This window comes from Mustela erminea, chromosome 8 (genome assembly GCF_009829155.1).
Source record: "Mustela erminea isolate mMusErm1 chromosome 8, mMusErm1.Pri, whole genome shotgun sequence".
Taxonomy (NCBI): domain Eukaryota; kingdom Metazoa; phylum Chordata; class Mammalia; order Carnivora; family Mustelidae; genus Mustela; species Mustela erminea.
In genome coordinates, this window is record NC_045621.1 from 60,777,995 (window position 1) to 60,798,309 (window position 20,315).

General features: G+C 39.6%; 1 protein-coding gene and 1 long non-coding RNA gene across 6 annotated transcripts in view; one reads left to right on the forward strand and one right to left on the reverse strand.

Annotated features, from left to right (window-relative positions):
- The window catches only part of GRB14 (growth factor receptor bound protein 14), a 115,074-nt gene that overhangs the window by 40,705 nt on the left and 54,054 nt on the right, over window positions 1-20,315 (reverse strand). For all 5 annotated transcript variants that reach the window (XM_032355785.1, XM_032355787.1, XM_032355784.1 and 2 more), the window contains one exon: window positions 1,146-1,302. In XM_032355785.1, coding sequence (XP_032211676.1) covers window positions 1,146-1,302 — 157 coding nt within the window. The remainder of the gene's footprint in view (window positions 1-1,145; window positions 1,303-20,315) is intronic.
- LOC116597708 lies at window positions 5,741-8,742 on the forward strand. The gene is made up of 3 exons (XR_004288752.1): window positions 5,741-5,983; window positions 6,122-6,221; window positions 8,610-8,742. It is a non-coding gene; the product is annotated as an uncharacterized LOC116597708 (long non-coding RNA).

The window sequence follows — 20,315 nt, forward strand, 5'->3', positions numbered from 1 at the left end:
AGACTGAAGTGAAGCAGCCACAGCCAAAGGAGGCCAGCGGCCACCAGAAGCTGGAACAGACAAGGAACAGGTTCTTTCCTCGAGCCTCCGGAGGAAGTACGTCCCTGATACCTTGATTTCAACCGAGTGATACTGATTTCAGACTTCTGACCTCCAGAACAGTAACAGAATCAATTCTGGCTGTTGTAAGCCCCCAGGTGTGTGGTCATTTGTTACAGCCACCACAGGAAACTCATACGGTATTCAAAGGATCAAATGGCATTACCATAACAAACTTCTTTTGTTTTCACTACTTATTATGGTAACATGTTTTTTAACACTAACATCTGTAAAAATAAGGAAAGGTGAAATAAAATTGGTGCCAAATTCTCTTACTCTACTAGAAGAACAAAAATCACTTATACCTTATTTTAAAAATTTGCAGGAAAAGCCCTCTACATTTTACAACACAGAGATGCATTTCCAATTTAAAAACATATGTATTTTTAAAGATTACTCTTTATGGTTATGACTTTAAAATGTAGAGGAGTTACTTAATTCTTTAAGAAAATTTTATAAATTTTTTATAAATTTTATATATATTATATATCATATATATTTATATATTGTATAATATAGAATATCATATATGAATATATGATTTATATATATTTATATATTATATAATATATGAATTATATATTTATATGTGATATTATATATAAAATATATAATATATATTTTATAAATTTATATATTTTTTATAAAATAAAAATAAAGAGAACCAGTGTGGATACTTTCCATGTCTACATGACAACCAATTCAAAAATTAGTACAAATAACAACTTATTGTATTAATTTCTCAAACACTGACCTACCAAAGATTATTATGAAACTTATCTATCCATTCGGACTCTATGTTTTGGCTCCAAAATTCTCATAGAGCATTAGTTAAACAAGGAAGTGTGGGGAAAGTGCAATATTTGTACCCTTACTTTCATTTTGTGTTACATTCTTGGTCTCCCAAACACCAACACCAAAAATAAAGAAAAGGACTATTCATAATTCTCTTCTATTTTTCTATGTCTGAAGAAAATCTTTGCCATATGATTGAAACTATAACAAACAGAAAAGCAATGATGTGGACTATAGTTCTGTATCCTTACCTAGACCTATGTGAGGCAGATGCTCAAAAAGGGTCCAGCTGTGGTCATCAATGTAATGATTCTTCAGGATCAACAGCTGGCAAACATCTCGGGCAGTTATGTCACTGGGTACCTCTAAAGCCCTGCTGGTTTCATCTTCACTGTATACTTTTATTACCTGTGTAGGTAGAAATAAGAAAATGAGCTAACATATCCTATGAGAAATATCATTCTAATAAGTCATACTTATCGGATGAGCTGATTATGAAGTCCTTATATGGATTCTTATACATTTGATTTTCTAAAACACTGAATAAATGTTGCCCATCCAAGACTTGTTTATCACCTGTCAAAATCGCTTTGTCCGATGGCTGCCACTCTCTTCTCTTCAGAGTCTAAACAAGAGGACGTTCAGTGACCACTCGACATCATTGCTCTACCATTCTGGTCTAGTAAAAAGCTACATATCTCTTAACAATATTTAAGGTGTTCCATTCCATATTTATATCCTGTAAATTATGGTCAATTTATTCCCAGATATATACACGTAATGAAAACAGTAAGTAGAATCTGCCTTTATGAAAAGATTTCTCTATTTCAGGTTATGGAAATTTTGGCAAAGATTAGTTAGATGTATAACAGATTCTTTTTCTTTTTTTCCTTTGTAATTAGTTGTGTCCGTGGAACTGAGTTTTAGTCAATAGAAAGTAAGCACATTCAATGTAAGCACTTTCAGGCCTAATCCATAAAAACCGCCCACATATTGTTCCCCATTCTCTAATGCCGCCCTCTCACCGAATGAAAATGACAAGGACCCAGAGGGGAGAAAAGCCTTGGGACAGAAGGAGCCTTCATCCCTTCAGGACCACATGAAAGCTGCCCAACTAAGAACACCCATGTGGAACTCTGACATGAGCAAGAAATAAACTTTTATTGTGTTCACTTACTGTGAATTTGTATTTATCTATTACTTCAGCTAATGTAGCTGATGTTACCCTAAATTACACAGAATTAGGGAGAATTTCATACGTAGCACTCCCCTCAATATTTGCCAAGTTGTATGTGCTAGAATTTTCACTATTAGTCATATAATTATTCCACTATTTAGTTATATTAATTGATTATAAGAGGATAAATACTTATGATAATAGTATATTAAGAGCAACATATACACATAACACAAGTGGGAAATGGTAAGGAAATTCACTATAAAAAATACACTTGTTAAAAAAAATAGACATTTCAACATTTTTAAAAATTCAAACAAATGTAAATTAAAATGACATATTAATTCTGTCCTACCAATTTTTTAATTATACTTAATAACAGGACAATGAAATATTTGCTCTCTTACAGTGATAAAAGTGATATAAATGGGTAAAACTATTTTGTACACCTACTGGAGAATATTCAAAAACATTAAAGGTCCATTCCTTTGACTCAGTAATAGCACTTGGGTCAACTATCTCAGTAACTCTGTCCTAAATATGGAAAATGGCTTCAGGCATACACCTATCCAGCAAAGCATTACATGTAATTCAATCAATCTAAATATTCAACAATGAAAGAATGGTAATTGGCAGTATTTTCCTAGAATGGAATATTATACAGTGCTTAGAAATGTTATTCAAGGAAATGACATAGGAACTTTCAAAAATTTTTAGGTCAAATAAAATCATAACATCAAACTATATTTCGCATGGTCCAGGACAAGTTTCCTTGTGGGACTGGCTACCAGGCGCCTACCTGTCTTCTTCTAACAACATTCTGATTGCCTTTTGGAGCACACTGCCTCCCTCACCATGAGTCTTTGTGATGCCAGCAGCTCCCCCACCAGCTCAGCCATGGAGAGCCTGAGCTGGGGGGACCTGCTTGCAAGAGACGGCTGTTAAACATTCAGGAATCGCAAGCCAGGGATCCATCTTGAAATCAGTCGCAGTAGGACCATGTAAACCAAAGAAATTGGAAATTGCTACAAAGAGGTCTTTTTAAAAAAAGAAACATTATTTTTAGGGCCAGTTTGCCAGGGCACCACTGCCTCAAACCCAGTTATTATCCAGATTGATCAACCAGCTTCAGGGACCCCTCTGGTGACAATAGTTACTTCACGGAAGGGCACATGACCTAATCAGGGCCTGTCGGAGTCAATCTGGATATCTGCTCACATAATCATAAAGTGGACCCTTTCCTACTAGGCAGATGGAGGATGAGCTGTTACTGTTCACAGAGAGAAAGACTGTGGGAAAAAGAGATCCACGTGGAATAAGCCACGTTAAAAGACAGTAAGAGTCCTGAGACTCTTTTTTTATTTATTAACATATAATGTATTATTTGCCCCAGGGGTACAGGTCTGTGAATCATCAGGCTTACACATTTCACAGCACTCACCATAGCACATACCCTCCTCAATGTCCATAACCCACTCACCCTATCCCTCTAACTCCCTCCCCTTCCAGCAACCCTCAGTTTGTTTCCTGAGATTAAGAATATCTTGGGGTGCCTGGGTGGCTCAATGGGTTGAGCCTCTGCCTTGGGCTCAGGTCATGATCTCAGCATCCTGGGATCCAGCCCCGCATTGGGCTCTCTGCTCAGTGGGGAGCCTGCTTCCCCCTCTCTCTCTGCCTGCCCCTCTGCCTACTTGTGATCTCTCTGTCAAATAAACAAATAAAATCCTTAAAAAAAAAAAAAAAAAGAATATCTTATGGTTTGACTCCCTCCCAATCCCATCTTGCTTCATTTTTTCCTCCCCTCCCCCAACTGAATTTGATTTGTGTTTTTATCATAGATGAGCTCTGAGGCTCTAAGTGTCTAGTGGTAACACCCACCTACTAATCTCGTGGGCTCTAGCGGTGGACTCCCTCTCCAATTTAGTCTCCATACTGCAGGCAGAATAAACTTGCTAACTGCCAATCCAATCAGGTCATTCTGCTCCTGAAGTTCCTCAACATTTCCTTGTTGTCCTAACTCACACAGCTCGTCATGTCTACTAAGACTGCTTACAAGGTGCATATCCTTTGCTAAGTGTTTTAAGACAAGGCTGTCACAGAGACTGTTGTTTCCTTCTGAGAGCTTAAAGTCTAGTGGGGAAAACAATATTTCAAAAATAATTATAACCTAGGACATAAAAATGCAGCATATTACTAATCATAAAATGGGTTAAGAGAGACCTGGAAGATATCTGTGAAAAAGCAATATCTAAGGGCAGCTGGGTAGCTCAGTGGGTTAAGTCTCTGCCTTCAGCTTGAGACATGATCTCAGGGTTCTGGGATCGAGCCTTGCATCGGGCTCTCTGCTCAGCGGGGAGCCTCTTCCTCTCTCTCTCTCTCTCTCTCTCTGCCTGCCTCTTTGCCTACCTGTGATCTCTCTCTCTCTGTCAAATAAATAAATAAAATCCTTAAAAAAAAAAAAAAAAGTGGTATCTAAGCCAAGACCTGAAGTAGGAGTGGGCAATAGCTAGGCAAAGAGAATGTGAAAGCACTTCAGGCTAAGGGAAGAGAAGTCCTTGCGTGCACTAGTAAAGAAGAAATCTGGCAGGTTCTAAGACTGGGAGGAGTCAGGGATGGCAGTTGCAGCAAACAGGGAGTCTGGTCCTAAGGAAACTGAAGTGGTGGGCAGGATGGGGGTAAGAGGGATGTACGGTCCTAAGTTCAGAACTGATTTAAGAACAATCGAGCTTTTAAGTCATAACAAATACATAGACATTGATCTATCTGGTGAGGAAAAAAAAGGAAAAAGAGAATCTAGGATGGAACCTTGAGAAATACCAATATTTAATGGTGACTTAGAGGCAATAATGTCTGAAAGATCAAGTGAGGTAAAAAGGGAACCAGGAAAATGGGGACCCATGGAATAAAGCCCAAACACCAGCGTGCACAGGGCATAAACACTCTCCAGGAAACCAGTCTGCCGAACAGGACATTCTGTGATCCTAGCCAAATATGACAGGTACTTGCAACCTGCTCTTTCTTATTGCATGTGAGTTATCCTCAACTTGGAATCAATGCTGCAAGCTCCAACAACAGGCTTTATTTGGCAAATTCCTAGTTATCATTTGGCCCCAGTTTCCATGGCCCCCCCTTCAAAGAGTCTTCCCTGACTGCCCAAGGCGTTGTCATCTACAGTGCCCTTTTTCCATGCTCTTATTTTGTAACTTTCTATTTGCATGTCCTTCTCCTCAACTGTACTAATAATAAATTCCTTCAAGGAAAAATTTGTTTATTTATCATTCAAGATCGTGTTTCAGCTACCTAGCCCAAGGCAGTGTAAGGCTCTTTGGAACAAATGATCTTCGTACCCCTGCAGTGCCAATCAAAGTGTTTCTGACATAAGAAGGACTCAATATATATTTGTAAACTTTAATTGAAAAATATTTTGTCACAAAGTGTGTAAATTAAATTGTAATGCTTAGTAAATTAAAATTCTTTTCAACGATCAACACATGCACAAGTTTTCTTACAAATATAGTTCTAGGTAAGGATTGACTCAATATTGCTGCTTGTGGGCAGTTCTGAGTGGTGAAGTCACTGAGGTTGCTATATGAAGTCATATGAAAAAGGTCATGAAAATACACAGCCCAAATCAGGTCCATCTGTAAGCATTTGTCTTGAGGATGTGTATCTGTGGTAGACAACTGGTGGGCTTCTAAGGGATGCTGCCCTCTGTCTATCCATCTGCTGTGGCTAACACTGACTAGATCAGGCCCCGGTGCAGGCTCCTAACCAAAGCAATGAGAAGACGACCACTCCTGAGAGGAAAAGAGGATCCGAGCCTGTGGCTGTCCCTTCAGGAGTCGCAATGATGAACCACTGTTTCACTTCCCTCAGAGGCCACCTGGCAAATCCCGTGCCAGGAGATGGAAGGTAAATGGGAATGCCATGGGAGCCTCTGGGAAGGTTCCCAGGAACTCCCAACTACCTATGTTTTCTTCCAGTAAACTTTGACCACCTGGGCGAACAGAAGTATGTCTCTTACTTTTCATGCTCTATCATTTACATTAGAGGAACTGAGAAATTTAAAAAATAAAACAAAACAAAACAAGACTGGAGACATTCTGAAGCCTAAGCCAAATTCAAGAAGTGGACAAGAACTGAACAAGAGGTAAATTTGAGGAAAACGAACAAGGTATCTAACTGATTAGGAAATGCTGTTATTTTCTTCAGACTATGTTGCTGCAAATTTAAAAGACCACAAGTTGCCAAGAATCAAAACACATACATTAAGAAGGGGTAGGCCAACTCAAATGTTTGTACTAGGTGCATGTATTCATTTTAAATTAAATAACACGTGCTTGAAGGAAAGCTTGATATTTTCTTTTGAGCTTCATTTCAAACTCGTATTCTCAAATTCTTACTTAATTCTGACATTTATCCCAAATACACAGCAGTAAATCCCTGTCATCTCTCAAATCTACTCAATAATTGTGAAAAATTCCTTATTCTACAAAGGGGTTCCTGGTTAAAAATCTCATTTATTACTATTTTTTTCCTTAAAAATCTATGAAAAGGGGAAAGATCATCTAAGCCTTAACCCTCCAGTAGAGCTAAATATGCCTCTTGCCAAAAGTATTATAGAAACTGTCTTATTTAAGAAAAGAAGTCAAGGGGTGCCTGGGTGGCTCAGTGGTTAAGCCTCTGCCTCAGGTCATGATCTCAGGGTCCTGGGATCGAGGCCCGCATCAGGCTCTCTGCTCAGCAGGGAGTCTGCTTCCCTTCTCTCTCTGCCTGCCTCTCTGTCTACTTGTTATCTCTCTCTGTTGAATATATTAATAAAGTCTTAAAAAAAAAAAAAAAAAAGAAGTCAAGTCCTCTGAAAAACCTCCATCACTAGTATGGATTAAAACTAAGTTAAAAACATTTGTGAGGGGCGCCTGGGTGGCTCAGTGGGTTAAAGCCTCTGCCTTCGGCTCAGGTCATGATCCCAGGGTCCTGGGATCGAGCCCCACGTTGGGCTTTCTGCTCTGCAGAGAGCCTGCTTCCCTTCCTCTCTCTCTGCCTGCCTCTCTACCTACTTGTGATCTCTCTCTGTCGAATAAATAAATAAAATCTTTAAAAAAAAAAAAAAAATTTGTGATTAGGCAAAACAAAAACAAAAACAAAAAAACAGCAGAGCTATTCTTAATCATTAGAGCAAAATAGTGGTATCCTGTCTCCTCTACGTACTGAGGGGTAAAAAAGAGTTTTTAAAATCATATAATTATGGGGGTGCCTGGGTGGCTCAGTCATTAAGCGTCTGCCTTCGGCTCAGGTCATGATCCAAGGGTCCTGGGATCAAGTCCCGCATCCAGCTCCCTGCTCAGCAGGATGCCTGCTTCTCCTTCTACCAGTCTCCCTGCTTATGTTCCCCCACCCCCTACTGTCAAATAAATAAATAAATTTTTAAAAAATCATATAATTATGATACTAAATATGGGGATATTATAATTTCTAATTCGGTGGTCCCAGTTCCCAGCTTGTTTTATAAAGTGAAAACAAGGGGGACGAAAATATTATTCCTACCCATTGATCATTTGAAATTATGTGAGTAGGAAGAAATCCTGCCTGACACTAAAGAAGAATAGAAACTTTCTTTGTTTCATCAATGACTAGATACTTGACCAGCAAGAGAGACATGCACTGATAACGGTCTGTCCATAACATCCCCGCAGCATAAACAGAGAGAGTGCCCAAGGACAGCCAGCCGTGTACACACAGGCTGTGTTTAGGCAACCGTTCCATGTCACTGTAATCCTGACAGTCAGGGCAACCTTGGCCTTTGGAGTGGTTTACAGCTGTGCGAACTGCGCAGGGAGGATATGGCATCGAGCAGTGCAAATGTGCTCCACAGACACAGTCACCCTGCAGGGGATGTGCTCGCAAGTGGGTGGAAAAGATCTCTGTTTTGGCTGACACCCTTATCAAGGTAGGTTATACACTTTGGACTTCAATTCCCCTCGACTGCCCTCCATAAACGTGGAGGCAAGAGATTAAAAACCCATTTTCAAAGCAGTAGACACAACATCGTTCATGTAGAGAGAGGTAGCAAGAAATGGTCAACTTTTTAGAAGAAAGCCTGAGGTCCTTAAAGCCTTGAGACTAAAAGAGAGAAAGTATTTAAAACATTAGACAACAGCAAAAGCAAAATAAAGAGGTTAAATTTGAAAGTCAATTCAATACATATCCCCTTGCTCCCCAAAGTGCACATCATATTCATCTGCTACAATCACCAGAAACTATGATTCTCAGAACAGATTATTCAGAAAGCCTTCGAAAACCACTGGGCAAGGGCCAAACTGTGAGCCTTCCTCCTCCCTGTAGCCCCCAGGAATCTGACCAGCAAGGGAGAGCAAGTTCCTTCCCAACATGGATTCATTCTGGAATATGCGAAACAAACTCAGAGTTGTCGTCTGGTTATGGGTCAATGTCATAGAGCAGAAGCAGGCAGTGGACTCCTTGGCAAGTAATTAACTATAGGGTGGCTTCCCCCCCAACTTACCCTTTGTTTTTTCAGAGATTGGAGGAGGGAAGAGGAATCATCATTCAGCCGGTACAAAAATGAGCATGGATTAAGCATATAGGACCAAGAATCCACAGAACTAAGTGAGAAAAATTAAAAGAAAAGAAGAAGGAGGAGGAGGAGTGAAAGAAAGGAACAGGAAAACAGAAGGAAAAAGAGCCACTGGGACACGGTCATCTCCTGTGGCAAGGCTTCTACTTTGGGAAAATTTAAATTTAATTTTTAAATTAACTACATTTAAATACTACACTTAATATTTAATTAAACATTTTTATTCATTACCATTTAATTTAAAATAATTTAAGCAGCACTGTTAAATACTAAGACCTTCCCATGATGAAAAGCATAACTTCTAAAAAGAAACATTAATTTACTTGTTGCATCTATTAATTATATGTTGTTTACATATGGTTAATAGGAAGTAAGAAATAAGGCCCACAGGGGTGTGATGTCAGCCAAGTCCCAAAGTAAAGCTTATTTCTACAGCTCTTTAAAAGTTTGCCATCCGAGTGCAGTAGGATTATAAAGCAATCTTTAAATGTTTCCGGGTCCCTTTTCCCCCTATTATTTTCAACAGATAAACAATGTACCTAAATCATGAGAAATATTTTTATATCAAGGTCAGAGTAGCCCTGGATTTTTACATTCTTCTAAATGAAGAATGCAGTGTCCTAAGATAAAAGAAGACATTCTTAGATATTTTGAATTAGGCGACTCACGGTGTTCCCTTGAAGGAAACGGAAAATAATACATTCATTATTCCTTATTCCAAATCTCTATCAAAATACATAGTTTAGAGATAGCCAGTTGTAGGGTGTCTTAAATTCTCCCCATTAAAAAATATTTCAAAAACACAGTTTACTTGCACATAAAGCATACATGTTCAATTAGTTATAAGATATTAACTCAAAATAGATATTGCCAGCAATTTCAGAACTATAGAAACTAACCAGCACAAATAGGTCTATTCCATACCTTGTGGCTCTTTTCAAATTTATGCCCTGTAATCTTTTCCTTATTCTCTAACTCCAAACATACTATTTTTCCTCAGTTTCTTGAAATGGTCATGCTCCCTCCCGATACAGAGCCTTTGCATATGCTGCTACGGCTGCTCTGTATATTGTCTTCCCACCTTCTACTTTCCATCCGTCATATGAACCATTATTTCTGTGGGGAAATTTCAGTGACCCTCCCTGTGTAGTTCCAGGCCCTCTTTTCCCTGGGTGTGTGTCCACAACTCTATGATTACTATCCATCAGCCTCCAATGCTCAGAATGCTGCATGACAGCAGAAACGATGTCAAAGTTTGCTTTCCACTGGGGCCCCAGCAGTTGCTACAGTGCCTGGCACACAGCTGATAACCAGAACTATTTTTTTAGTGATGAATGAACCCATCTGTCTTGGGTCTGCAGAAGACAACATTAGGGATTCCTAATGTTTGAAACCTCACAGGGTTTGAAAACCCCCAGGGGAGGAAAAAATACATTGAGACCAAAGAGAAAACATAGGGCAAGATTTTAAGAAATCTGTGAACTGAACAAAGGTGGATAAGGTGATTTCTTTGGCCCATTTCAATTCTGGTATTCTGTGAGGAAAGAAAGAAAAGAAAAAAGAAAAGAAAAGAAAAGAAAAGAAAAGAAAGAAAAGAAAAGAGAGAGAATAGTCGGAGGACATCTGGGTAGGACAAAGACAGCAAGGACTGAAGAAGGAAAACACGTGCATGCAACAATAGACAGACCGCTTTGCCAAGGTCAGAGGGACTCAGCTCTGAGGAGCAGGTGAGGAAGCACAGGGTTCAGGAGGCCTGCAGAAGGAGGGTCCTCACCCAGCACTGCTGGACCCTGGTTTCCATCAACACAAACCAATGAGGAGGCCACCACAGACGGGATCTTTATTTAGATATGCAAATGGCAGGATACCTTTCTTCAACGGTTGGAAAGAGAATTAAGTTTTAAATGATAATTCTATAAGAATATGATTACAAAGTGGTAGGAGAATAATGACAAATAACCACATGACGACCTAACCACTGAGGAGCAGGTTCTATAAGGAACAGAAAGCATACCCTACCATGGCCTCTTGACCAAATGGAGGCTAATTTTTCTCTCACATTCAAAATCAGAGGCAGACAGCTCTGAGTTCGCTGAGGCAGGCCCATCACACCACCAATGACTGAACCAGGCTCTTTCCATTAGTCTGCAGTCCTCAGAGTCACAAGCTGGGTCCTCCCCTCAGCATCTCTGTAAAAACTCTTGACCGCATCTACATTTGTATGTCATTTTACCTCAATAGGAAAACCATAGGGCATGCCTGGATACACAGATAAACGAATCCAGAGTTGAAGGACCTGTGTTACTGGAGGCCCATGTAGAACCTTCCAGGGGTTCTGGATATAAATTCAAAATGTAAGGATGGAGATTTAAGATGCATTAATTTGTTTCCCATCCAGCATCGAGCCAAAGGGCCCCAGGGTGGAAAAGCCCCACGGCTGGCATGGCAAGGGACTGAGAACTGTCACACCTGACAGCTTGGAAGAGTAACAATGCCAAGTCGTGGTCTGGCCAGGCTTCCACCCAAGAGAAGAAAGCCAGTCTGCAGGCCAAGGGGGATGCAGAAAGTCTCTTTGATGTCCTTCTCCTTTACTTGAGCCTCCAACTCCATTACTGAGCCTTTCTGCTCTCCTTCTCAGGCCAAGAGCCCCCACAGGCTGTTCCTACCTTGGGTTGTCTTTCTTCCTCCAGGGTAGCAAGAAAGACTTAAGTGGGGGTTCAGTTTTGCAAAGAAGAAATTGGAAGCCCTTTCAGTATGCTCTGTTACATAGTAGGGGGGGAAAGGGCAAAAGAAACAGCTCCAACTTCATTATAAAAGAAGGCAAACATTAAAAATGGAAGTCTAAACCTAAGCCATGCACACACACATCTACGTATGGATACAGACATGTTATTTTAGGACCTAAATCCAACAGGAATAAAGAGGGTCAAATCCCAAACCCCACACTCATGTTTCCAATGACTTCATCAAAGGAGTACTCTCTGAAGCCTCAGTGTTTTTAAAACTCATGTAATTCCTGTGAAGATGCCAGTGCTGACTAATTCATCTTTGAAGTTAAAAAAAAAAAAAAAAAACTTCACAAGTGTTAATGTTTATTCATATTTAAAGCAGAAAACCCACCGGTCATGCTTATGTTGGACACAATGTTATTCCAGTATCTCATTTCAGGTTTTAAGCAATCGTTTCTTCCCAGAATACCCATAAGACATGTCTAAGTAAAAAAGTTAAAAACGGTGTGACACAGTGGAAAGGACAAGTTGGGGAGGGGTGGAGGAAGGGTTAAGAAGAGAGAGGGGTGAGAGAGGGGTGAACAGGAAGAAAGGAAAAAGAATCATTTATTACTGCCTGGGACACATCAGACTTTTCAGTGCAATTCTTGGGCTGCTGGCATCAACTGAAGCACTTTTAGGAACTACCTTATTTTAGTAATTTTTAAAGGCACATTTCCTCACATTTAACTTCTCTGAAACTTGGATGCAACATGTCATCAGTGGTATGTCAAATATAATTGGAAACATATAAAATAATGACACTTCTTATAATTCAAGGTGCCATAGGATCAATGAAATATGCTTTGTTCCGTCTTTCTGGGACATCTGGGAGGTATTATAATAGTATATATATATAGTATAAAGTTATAATTGCATACAAAATATCACTTTCTAGACCTATCATCCCCACGCTGTGACAGCAGTAGAAGCAAGTGATTTATAACCATTTTTGTCATTTTACCTTTCCTTCCTTTCTTAAAATATTTATTTTACAGTGCAAAACACGTATAGAACACATTCATGAAAAAGAAATGTAGTCAATACTGTTCAAAACACAAAATAGTAAAGGTCAAAAGGACTCTTGGAGAACATCCACCAAAATCCTCTCATTTTACAAACAAAGAAGCCGCTTCGGAGGAGGGTCCAACTAGCGGAGGATGCCCACCTATTCCGTGGTGGAGCCAGCTGGGGAATCTGTCTCTGGTCTCTCCTATCTGACCCTGTTCTTGACACTCTGCTCCTCCAACTTTCACGCTTCTGTAAGCTGCTGCTTCTATATGGCATCTCAGGTAAAAGTATTAGATAACTAAAAACCACAACATAAAAATGCACATATGTCTCCAAACATCTAGCTTTTTGGATGTCAAGACAGGCTGTTCTTTGGTTTCACTTTTTGCAGCATTAACTTGCCTGAAAAAGTGCATGATCTGAAACGGCCAGCAGAGGGAGTCTTCACTTCTCAGTGAGCACAAATAGAGAAACTAGGATGTTCTGAAAACTACAACTTTAACATTGTTAACCCTATGGAGGTCCTATTATAATTACAAGCTTTAACAAAAAATTTAAAGCCATTTAAAAATATTCTTAACAATTTGAATGTTTCAGATAAACCATGTGTACATCTTAACTTCAATAAGGATTTTTGAGGAGAAATATATATATACACACACACTGCATATAAAGTCACCTCAGTAACAATCTTTCCTAGAACTCAAGATGGAGGTTTCCCCTAGCATTTTTGAAAGGTGATGTCAAAATATTTCTTTGAATCTTGATAGAACTACCCAAACGAATCTGACTTCTGAAACTACAAAATAAAATTCCTGATATTTTTACAAACACAACTGAATGTATATGTCCAAACACACACAGCCGATTAGGAAGCATTTATGCTCACTTTCCCACAATGGCATGTGTGCCAAAAATGATTTTCGAATTCTTTTTCAGGAACTGTCTAAAGAACAAGTATTTTTAATACCTCCAGGGGTAGAAAATCTTTACCCTTGCAGAGGGTTTAATATCTGAAATTACCAAAAGTCTTGTCTCTTTCTCCTGCCAAAAAGAAATTATTATTTTCCAGATTTGACTTGGGTGCTGGCGCAGGGCCAGGAGAGCCAGCCCTGACACTGCCCTCAAGCAAGAGTCTGAGACTGTTGATCAGCCTGAGGATTTTTAATCTGCCTTCATTGCCAAATGCAGACCAGGCATTGTGGTTTACAAAACAACATGAGCTGGGGCGCCTGGGCGGCTCAGCCAGTTAAGCGTTTGTTTGCCTTTGGCTCAGGTGGTGATCTCATGGTCCTGGGGTTGATGGAGACGGAGTCTGGGATCTGGCTCCTTGCTCAGCAGGGAGCCTGCATCTCCCTCCACCTGCTTCTCTCTTTCTCTGACAAATAAGTAATAAATAAATAAAATCTTTAAAGAAACCAAAACAACAACACAAGAACAAGAGTTACAGCCCCCATTCCCACGGAGGTTCAGCCCAGGTGCTCATGGTGATGGTGGACTTTGAAGTCCGCTCTGTGATCAGATCCTAAACCACCAGGTCCCCAGCGATGAGTCCTAGATTCCTCATTCTATAGAACGGACAAACTCGTAGGACCCGATTACTCTAAGTGATCTTTACTACAAATTTTTGAAAGTGAATAAGGCATTTAGTAAGTCTCAAGAGACTCCTAGAGTCCCACTGAGCTCTAAGGAACTCTAAATATGGTTTAGTCACTTCATCTTTGAGGCACGACTGAGTGCGCAGCAAGGAAAAATGACAAGAGGGATAAAGAGATGGAGGAAGGTGGGACCAGTCCCACGAGAGGACTAAGGAGCCGGCAGGGTTTGCTGAGTGGGGAAGGCAGAAGGCTCTGCCTCAGACACACCCATGCGTCTGGGAGAGGTGGCCTCCTGCAGGCACGCTGGCGCTGACCCGGAGCTCAGTCCTGCCTGGTCACCGACCAAACATGTGCTTTGGGCCGGACACTTAACCTACCCCGCCCCGCCGAGCTTCACATTCCTCATCCCAAATGGGGTTTGGGTTCTTATGAGGACTAAAGGGAATGTGTCATCAGTGCTGAACACATTAGAGCTGTTTTGATTTTATAGGTGTGTGTCCAGGACAGTGAGTATACCACGTCGTTCCCAGTGGCGAGCTGGAGCTGGATAAAGGTCATGAAGAGGGAAGGTGGGTAGCTGAGGTGGAACCTGAGTGCAAGGCTTTTCACCACAAGTGTGAGACCAGGGGAGAATGAAGTGAATGCGACAGGGAGACAAATGTATCAACTAACAGGGGCGCCTGGGTGGCTCAGTGGTTTGGGCTGCTGCCTTCGGCTCGGGTCATGATCTCAGGGTCCTGGGATTGAGCCCCGCATCGGGCTCCCTGCTCCGCAGGAAGCCTGCTTCCCTCTCTCTCTCTCTCTCTCTCTGCCTGCCTCTCTGCCTACTTGTGATCTCTGTCTGTCAAATAAATAAATAAAATCTTTAAAAAAAAAATGTATCAACTAACAGCAATTACATACCAACTCTGAAACTTCCCTATGTTGGGCACTTGAGTCCAGCGATGCTCAAGTGACACAGCCCCTGCCATCATTAGTTAACACTCCGGTAATGCCACCTTTGTCTACTGAAACAATGCCTTTACATTAGGCACAGTTTTACCTCTTTTAAATACATAACTGTGCCTGATTCTTCCCAGGACGGTGAAAAGAGAAATTAGCTCACCTATCTTATTTTAGTTAAATCTATGTTCCCAGGTTTTTAAAAAAAATTCACCAGCATTTAATAGTTGGATTAATGTTTTTAAATTCAATTAGCGCCCCCCCTAGAGTTACCAGCATGCGAAAAGCATACTTTCTCTCCTTGGCTGCATTATATCAAGGATACCTACTTTTTGTTTGATTCATTTGTTACAAGGGAATTTTTATATAATACCTTAATAGGATAGGGCACAAAAATATTTAAATTCGTAGTAGTAGGGAGTTGCAAACTGTTTATGAATCTAGTAAAACATGCCATTTCATAGACGAGGGGGGAGAAAAGGAACTGGTGTTTGTTGAGCTCCTACTATATCAGTCAAGTACTTCTAAATACTCATCCTATTTAATCCTCACAAGTGTTCTGTGAGGAAGCATCATTATTCCCAGGCCAGAGAAACTGATTTTCAGAAAAACTTAAAAGAAGGCAACCAAAGTCACACCACTGCTCAGTGACAAATCTGAGCTCAAACTCAGGGCTTCCTGGCTCTAAAACACACAATTTCTAAAGCATCACACTTCCTAAAAACTCACTTCTCAGGAAAGGACACATTTTGTGAAAACACAAAATTCATTTGTCTGTGTGGTACCTTTCCTAGATGGATATGTAGCAAAGTAACCCTGTAAACAAAGAAAAGGACAGAAGAAAGATCAAGGTTTAGCAAGAATGAGAACTCCAAGTAAACAACAATAATCACACTCATTACCACATCACAACCAAGCCAGCCAGCCCTCTGTGGGTCTCCATTACCCTCTCGCCTCCTCAGGATATCTATTCTTTCCCCCCTTACTATGCCTTCTACTATCCCCATACAAGTGAAGAGAATACATTTGTCCATAAAGCATAATCATAACGTGTACCTGGAAACAGGATAACACAAATCCAAGGGACCAATATTTACTGAATGTCTAATATGTTGGAGGCACTTGTAATTGGACAGCAAGCTACCCACCAAGAGCCCCTGTTCCCCTCCCCCCTTCCTGATGAGTCCAGACTCTGATGAGAAGGGCAGAGTGTGGTGCTCAAGGCCTACATTTCCTGGCTTCCCCGGTCACTAGGGTTGACCACATGACAGAATCCCAGCCAGTAAAATGTAAGCAAAAGTTCCTGGTTACTTCAGGGTGCCATGCTAACATCTGACAGAGCAAGCCAGCACGCCCTTGGTGCTTCCCATTCTGTATGCCAGGAATGTGAACAGGATGACTGGAGATTTGCATTTATCTTTCCATAAAAGGAAAAGAGACCCACACTAAGGAAGATACAACAGAAAGCAAGAAGGAACTTGGTTGCCTCAGGACATTGTCAGGCTGCTATATTAGCTTTGGATGGAGTCTTGTAAAGTGAAAGAAAAATAAATCTTCCTATTTAATGTGCTGTCATTTCAGTTTTCTGGGTACATGAAATAAAATTCAGCTCGTAACTGACAAAACACTTTAGTTAAGGAGTCTCTTCAATATCTAAATTCTGGATGTAAGACAAAAAAAGACAGGTTTTTGAAAACGAAATAGTACAAGATTTATAAAAAAAAACAAAAACAAAAACAAAAACAAAACAAAACCAGACACACAGAAAAGCATAAAAGGCAAATCTGAGTCGTCAGAAAGCATAATTATGATCCACAACTATGGAAGACTAGGGAAGCCTTCAGTATCAGAAAAGGTAATCAAAGAACTGTTGTCACAAGGCAGTACCTACTGAATTGGGAAATCGGGAACAAAGGCACATCCACGGACACGGAATCAAGATACCACTAAGAAAGATGTGCTGCAAAAGTCTTGAAAAGCTTCAGAATGGAACCACAGCTTGAGCAGCAGCACAGACAATAGACAGCCTCCAGGAAAAGCAGACCGAGTCCTGGAGCTGTCTACAGGCCCCGGAGCATAGAACTGGGGGCCGAAGTACAGAGGGACAAACATCAAACAGTGTTTCGAGCGCCAGGAAGAAAGCCACGGACTGGGCAGAGGCTCCACGCGGGGTTGGGGAAGCCACGGGGTGCACAGGCCCTGAAGCAGAGGCAATACATCCATTTGGATAGATTTTGTATAAATTTAAAAGTTTCTGGGCAAAACAGTGATATGATAATCTGTATTCTTTCATTCTTTACAAAATTATTTTTAGAAAATCACAGCAATGATTCTAACTGTATGAGGAAGGAAATGAATATAACATAAACTATTCTCTTGTATAGACAGAGCATTGACTCTTCTGATAAATGGCGTTGCTCCATATTACACTCATGAATTTCAGATTTTCAAAAGGATTTGAATCTTAAGGAAAATGTATTCAAGAAATTATCCTTTTTCCTCTCTGAGATTTCAGAAGATGCTTCAGGATCGTGTGTGTTCATGAATATCTCTCATAATTGTAGTTTGGATTAAAAAATGCAGAAATGCTTGTAAACGTAATTTGCAAAACAATGTAAATGTGATAGAGGCATGAAACATACCTACTCATAGAGTCAGAATATGGACATCTGGCCTTCTGATCTTGAAGGCTTTCTATAAAAAGAATATGAATTTTATATTACATTTAATGTATACTTTACAATCTTTGAATCTTTTGTTAATTCTCTGGGACCTTAAAATAGTTTCTTGATGTAATGTACCAATCTAGACCATTGGGTATAAATTCTATCTCTCTCCACACACACACACACACACACTTTGCTGCTTACAATTGCTTTCTGAATAAAATGTTTTCTACACTAGAACATATGGGAGTTGGTGGAGGTGCAGAGGGAGATGAAAGGATTTGCCTAAGCTAATTCCAGACTAGAAGTTGAATGGCAATTATACACCCCATAAGGCAATTTCATTAACATATTAATTTCAGGAGGTAACACATATCTAGGAGAAACACACTGGAAGTCACAAGACCTAGATTCTATTTCTAGCTTTGCCAATGACCTTCTGGGTGACCTTGCATAAGTCACTCAACACCCAAGAGACTCAGACTTCTCTCATTTAAAAGAAAAAAAAAGATCTAATCTAGTAGTTATCCGAGAAAAATGCTATGAGGTAAAAGATTCATTCAGAGCATTTGGTGAGGAAGTACCGTGTCTGAGACAGACAAAATCTTTGCTGGAACCATGATTAACCAGAATCAAGGAAATCTGACTCTAATAGAATTGGAGGAAACCAAAAATTTTTTTCTAAAACTTTTCTCGATAGAGAATCTACCAAAAGTCTCTATTCCTCAAAGATCAAAGTGTATTTGATCTTCTACAAAAAAGACCCATACTGTGTTAAGGGGCCATGTTTAAAGTTAAAGTTCCTAGTCACTCTCAGGAGAATCTCATGGTCATTTAGATCAGATATACAAGCTGATAAGAAAATTACTCCCTAGTGCTATTAAGCATTTTTAGAAATGCCCTCAGCCTTTCAAATGATTAGGATTCCAGCTGGCAAATTATTTTTCAAGAGCCACTCATTCAAGATGAGCAAACTTTATGCCAAGCTTAAGGAAAAGCACCTGCTGCCTTCTTGGGAAAATGAGAAGCTGCCCCCAAAATACTCCCAAGAAATGCTTGTACTAATTTGTCAGATCATCTTAAATTATGGTGCGTATAGAAAATGACAAGTTAATTACAAGTATGGAATAATTTTCTATCTTGGAAAAAAAGAGCCATGGTGTGACCAGAGCAGATGGAAGTCTTTTAGTCAGAAACATGCCCAATTCCTAAAATAAGAGATATTAAGATTTTTCAGAAAAGTCTCCTAGATAAGGTGTCCTTTGGAGGTTAAAATGCCAGAGAAAGAAACCATGTAAGTACTTTCAGCAAATGGTGATGCCCTAAATTACATGGAAATTTAATATGTGTACTCACTGGAAGGCAATAGCATGGACCTGGGTGCAGGGAATTTTGACTTATTAACTATTATAATAAAAGCCTGACAAATAGCTTATTATAAAAGACCAAGAGAAATCACAATGATGTGATCATCAGCAGCTCAGACTTAACATCAATTATAATCACAGCTTTCCAGAGTATTCTCATTCTGCTACTTACCAGTCAATGCTGGATTTTCTAGCTGAGTTTCACTCATGCCAGCTGCCCCTACCCCAGTGCTCCAAATCCTTGAAAACGATAGCATCTCTTTCTAATGTTTTATACTCTAATAGGAAATGGTCTAGATATCTTAACTATGAAAATACAAAATATATTAGTTGAGTCACAGAATTGTAGACAATAATAATACTGCAGAAAGCATTTAATGAAAATCTGTCAGCTCTTGTATTACAGGTAAGGAAGTAATGACTGCGAGTTTAAGTGACTTGCCCAAGGTCACACAGCTAGCAAACAGTCGAGTGCTATGCTTCCTACCAAACCGACATGTCATATCAAAGGACATGATGAAAGCTTCTTGGTTATTCTAAACTGCAATATTAATTGCATAAAGAAGAACTCAGTCCTAAGAACACACATTTGATCTAGATTAGTATACCTTTTCACGTTCCAGTGAGTCAGGGAATCTCTACGGTCATTATTAATGCTTAGTCTAAATCAAAATGAAGATTCAAGCTCAAAGCAAAATATCTGCAATTAAATTTGCCTAACATGAGAAAAAGGCATCGAGAAAGATAAAGAACAAATATTGGCAAAATTACCATATACAATTCCAATGCCAAGTAAAAATGTCCCCAGTGAATAAATGGTCAACTGTATAAGGAAATGAACTGAAAACCTAAAAATTAAACACAATAAAAAAAGATACTAATTAAAAAAAAACAAAAAACTCCCTTATTGTTACATTTGTCATTTTCAAACAAATTACACCATGACCTTTGACTTACGGAATACACTAATAGTTAACTAACAGTTAACTATTAAAAGTCAGGTACGGAAATAAACATTCCAGTCTCTAGTGTCACCAAAACCACTCAGACAGCATATTGCCAAAGATGTGTTTTGGTGCCTTCCTTTTCTATACTAGAAAGCTGATTCTTTAAGGATTTCAAGACATTGTTCTTATTTGGAGTATTTATAAGAAAAGTTTGGTACATTCAGTTTTACTTAAATGCTTCATTGCATGGTGTATTTATTACCTTATAAAATATGATGCTGCAAGTAAGACATGGAAATAAACTTTACAAAAAACAAATAGATACAGTATTTTCATACACAGGATTGACT